This window comes from Lethenteron reissneri, unplaced genomic scaffold, assembly GCF_015708825.2.
Source record: "Lethenteron reissneri isolate LAM-NWPU_2019-01 unplaced genomic scaffold, ASM1570882v1 scaffold_1680, whole genome shotgun sequence".
Lineage (NCBI taxonomy): Eukaryota > Metazoa > Chordata > Hyperoartia > Petromyzontiformes > Petromyzontidae > Lethenteron > Lethenteron reissneri.
The window spans coordinates 1,541-6,369 of record NW_026891422.1 but is presented as its reverse complement, the minus strand read 5'-3'; the positions used below and the strand labels follow the sequence as shown (position 1 = coordinate 6,369).

At 59.2% G+C, this 4,829-nt stretch overlaps 1 protein-coding gene across 1 annotated transcript; it reads right to left on the bottom strand.

Annotated features, from left to right (window-relative positions):
* Window positions 1-873: 873 nt before the first annotated feature.
* On the bottom strand, window positions 874-4,559 carry LOC133339229 (coiled-coil domain-containing protein 134-like). Its single transcript, XM_061547379.1, has 6 exons — window positions 4,288-4,559; window positions 3,332-3,453; window positions 2,040-2,130; window positions 1,309-1,567; window positions 1,145-1,220; window positions 874-954 (listed from the first exon to the last, which is right to left on the bottom strand). The coding sequence occupies exons 1-6, from the start codon at window positions 4,442-4,444 to the stop codon at window positions 874-876; spliced, it is 786 nt and encodes a 261-aa protein (XP_061403363.1). The 5' UTR covers window positions 4,445-4,559.
* Between the last annotated feature and the right edge of the window lie 270 nt (window positions 4,560-4,829).

Genomic DNA, 4,829 nt, shown 5'->3' with positions numbered 1-4,829 from the left:
GTCCGTGAATTCCGTGAATTCGGGTTCGATATTCGAGTTAAGAGTCCATTATTAGCGTGTTTTTCGTGAACGTTTCCTGTTTGTACCGTATCTTGCTTGCTTCACGATACCGAATGCATCACCAGCAGACAACCTTTCAATAAAGAGTGAACGTATTCTCGCAAAATCGCGGCGAAAAGACGCGCGCTTCGCGATCGTGCAGGAATTAATTTTTTAGCGTAGATCATCACGCACGAGACGACATCGCGCTGCGTCGCTGCGCCGGATGCGGTGCGGGCGGGCGGAAGGTGATCGCGCGCCGTGGCGGGCCGAGTTGTAAACATAGCGGGGGCTTCAAATTCGTGGGTAATCAACGAAGACGAATAACACATTTACGCCACAAGGCATCGACACGAAACCCAAAACAAAACGACTCGCGCGCTCAGTCGTCCCTGAAGCGGGTGGCCGCACGAGGCGGCCGGGAGGAACGTGAGCTCACGAGGCTTTTCCCACGATGCCCTGCGGGACGAACGAGCATTGGACTTCAGCGCCCGTAACCATTTGTGTTGCTCCCCCTCACGGCGGACGTCGATGCCCGTTGTCGACGGGAGACGACGTTTGATCGGGCGCGAGTTTTCCTCGAGAAACTCCCCTTACGGAGAGGGGGGGAGGAGGTGGGGGGTTTGGGCGTCGTTACAGACAGGGCCGTTCGTCGTCAGCCTGACGGTTGCCGGGGGGCAGGGTAGGGGCAAAGGAGGGTGGAGGTGCTTGTTTCGTCGATAGCGATGGGGGTCCGGTGCACGGTGGGAGCTCGCGGACGGTTCCACGGTGGCAGCCGTCGCCCGGCGGAGTCGCGAATTGGTGACGCGGCCGGCACGGGCAGTGCGGTCCCGGCTAGAGTTCGGAGCGGGAGCGCGTGATGCGCGGCCCCTTCCGCTTCTCGCGCTTCTCCTCCTGCTTCCTCCTCTTCTCCTCCTTCCGGAACGCTCGCGCAGCACCTGCGTGTCCCTCAGCATCTGAGCCCCCCCCCCGCCCCCAGGTGCGCGTGACACCACAACAATCACGGCAGGGGTTGGCGAGCGAACACGGGGCGCGGAAATAAACGCAGCGCCGTGTCTTGCGTTTAAACGTCCGTGAGCCGCTGCGCGCAGAAAGTCGGAATTACCTTCTCCTCGTCCAGCTGGAAGGGGTTGTGATATTCGGGCGACTTCTCGATGAGACCCAGCTCCTGCGCGCCTGGGCTCAAAACAGATCAACACCAGCGCACGCACGGGTATCAAAACAAAGAACCCGGAGGAAACCCATGCAGAACAGTGGGGGGGGGGGAAGGAGAGAATATACAAACTCCACGCCGTAAGAGGCGCCCGGATCGGGAATGGAGCCCGGCTACCGTCTTGTCGCCTCACCAGGCCCAGCAGCTGCGCGTGGGTGCCGTCGGCGAAGACGCCTGTGCCGTTGCAGAAGAGGAGGCCCCAGCGCACGAGGGCGAGGCGCTCCGCGCTGCCGTCCACGTAGCTGTGCACGATGCGCGGGAAGCGCAGGAGCACGTCGCCGAAGAACGCCACGTTCTCCACCACGTGGGAGAACGCTGCCGGGGCGGGGGGGGGGGCGGCACGGGACGATGGTCGCTTCACGACGCCACGAGGGAGCGCCTTGCGCCTCGGCGCAAACGCCCGCGCCGCTATAACGGACGACGCGAGCCGGCAAACAAACTAACTCTGAATAAATGTAACATTTTATCTATTGCCGACGCTGAAAGCACGGAATGGAATGGCACCAGATCGCTTGACGATTATCATGGTTGGCTACGTATGGTGCGAAAGAAGTTCAACATACATACATGGTCTCCCTATAAGCCTCAGCATGATGCCAGGCCTGGTAACCAAGGCTATATTCTGTCCGGGTCAGTGACCCAGAAAACGTTTCCACGCCTGGCACACCGCATACGGTATACCTCTCGATATGGTTGTAGCTGCTACAAGTCACATCCCTATCCCAGTCTTCCTATTACGCGAAAAATAACCAGCGAAGATTGGGGCCCTGGCAGTAACGGTGGGCACCCCGTACCGTCCCTCTGTGGGCGTCGTCGGGGATGGGGCCTGAAGGCAGCACGTTGGCGGCAGCCAGGATCACGCGCGATTCCTCCAGCACCTGATGCACACACACACGCACACACACACACATACGCGCACACACGCGCACACACGCACACACACGCACACACGCACACCACGCACACACACGCACACACACGCACACACACACGCACGCACACACACGCACACACACGCACACACACGCACACAACGCACACACACACGCACGCACGCACACGCACGCACACGCACACACACACACGCACACACACGCACACACACGACACGCACGCACCGCACACACCACACGCACACACACGCACACACACGCCAACACGCACACACACGCACACGCACGCACACGCACACACACACGCACACACACACACACACACACACGCACACACACACACACACGCACACGCACACACACGCACCCACACACGCACACACGCACACACGCACACGCACGCACACGCACACACACACGCACCACACACACACGCACACACACGCACACACACACACGCACACACACACGCACACACGCACACACACACACGCACCACACACGCACACACACACACACGCACACACACACGCACACACGCACACACACGCACACACACACACGCACACACACGCACACACACGCACACACACGCACGCACACACACGCACACACACACGCACACACACACACACACACGCACACACACACGCACACACACACACGCACACACACACACGCACACACACGCACCTTATTAGTCACTGCGAGCTGTGCCACAGGGCAGCAAACTGAACACTTCGGCATTCGCATTTATTGGAGGATTAATGCCCCAGCATCTCAATGTGCCTTGAATCTCATCTCAATCGTTCCAATGCCCGGCTGCAAGTATTCTTTAGCCTAGGGGACTCCCGTAGGACAGCCGTCCCTGTGCAGGAGGTCCAGGTCTGCTTTCAGATATTTACTAATTTAATTCGTTTAACCCCAGGTGAGATCTCAAGAGCGGCCTGGGTCAATAAAACGTCAGAAGCAACAACACAAAACCCTCACTTGCACCATCTCCATGCGGCGCTGCTCCCTCTGGGTACAAACACGCAAAAGCACGACTGACGCAGAAGCTCAACACGTCCGTCGACAAACCAACACTGCGGCGGCCTTAAAAGAACAAAAACTGAAATGTAGCAAGGGGCGTGACGAAGGGCCATTCGCCCCCCTGAAACGTTGCCCTACGAACGCATTCGGTCACCTTGAAGAGGCCCTGCAGCATGATGTCGATGATCTTGTACTGCTGCTGGAGGTCCCTCAGCTCAATGAGGGTCTTGAGGGCGTTCATCTGCTCCTTGCGTTTGACCTCGAACAGCTTCTTGTCTTGGCGCCCGTCGAGTCAAGGCGTCGGCGGCGATCGCAACGATTCCCAAAAGGGAGCGCCGGACTCGGAGAAGTGGCGATCCGACGGCGCTCGGACAGAGAGGTCGAACCGCTCACTGCGCAACTCGAGCCCGGCGAGTCGTTCCCAATCCACGACGCGCAGGCGCACGCCGCGTTCCGCAGGGCAGCGGCTTCACTCGGCGACTTACAAGCTCATCATAATTACAACAACAATAATGTCGAGATTTGAAGTTTTCGTGACTGCAAGGATCCATACTCTTTGGTTCTTTTGGTAAAGTCAAAATAAAAAATATATTTTTCATCTACGTGACTTTACCGACAGAACCAAAGAGTAATAATAATCTCGATTTGTAACACGCTGCACAGTAACCGCTCGCTCTCGACCAGAGATAACGACTCTGATGGGCAGCAGCAGCAGCATTCAGATGGCGCACCGGCTCTACCAATAATTAAGTTGTTATCGGCCAACTAATGCGCATTCATTCGCTTGAGTGCATCGGTTCCCAACCTGTGGTCCAGAAGCCCATGGGGAAGTGGTCCACGGAACTCTTGCAGACACGATGCTTGGCAATAGCTCGCATTCTGCAATGTTATTGGGGCACGCAGTCCACGAGCCACAGCAGAAATCGGTACCACCAAGGGGAGCAATACTTCGGCAGTACCGATTAATGCGACAAATATGGGTGGATTATTTGACAACCCCGCTCATTTTCAAATCGATCTCACAATCATTCAGTCCCCGTGAGTGGCCGCACGAAGAGGCTGGAGCCACGGCGGTGACGCCACCCCGGGCGGTAGTCGTGACGAGGATACAGAGACCGAGGGAGACCTTGTCCGGGGCGGTGCGTCGCTCCTGGGCCTCCGCAGCAGCAGCGGCGGCAACCGCGAGCAGCAGCAGCAGCAGCGCAGTGGTCGTGGCGGCGCCACCACCGCACCACCGTGGCCACACCACGGGCACACGAGCGCCCATTTCCTCGCCAGCCAGAGGTGCCTGGGTGGGCAAGGTGCGAGGCGCGGGTGAGCAGGGCGATCCGGCACCCACCGATTCACTCCGGCGCCCACCGATTCACTCCGGCGCCCACCGATTCACTCCGGCGCCCACCGATTCACTCCGGCGCCCACCGATTCACTCCGGCGCCCACCGATTCACTCCGGCGCCCACCGATTCACTCCGGCGCCCACCGATTCACTCCGGCGCCCACCGATTCACTCCGGCGCCCACCGATTCACTCCGGCGCCCACCGATTCACTCCGGCGCCCACCGATTCACTCCGGCGCCCACCGATTCACTCCGGCGCCCACCGATTCACTCCGGCGCCCACCGATTCACTCCGGCGCCCACCGATTCACTCCGG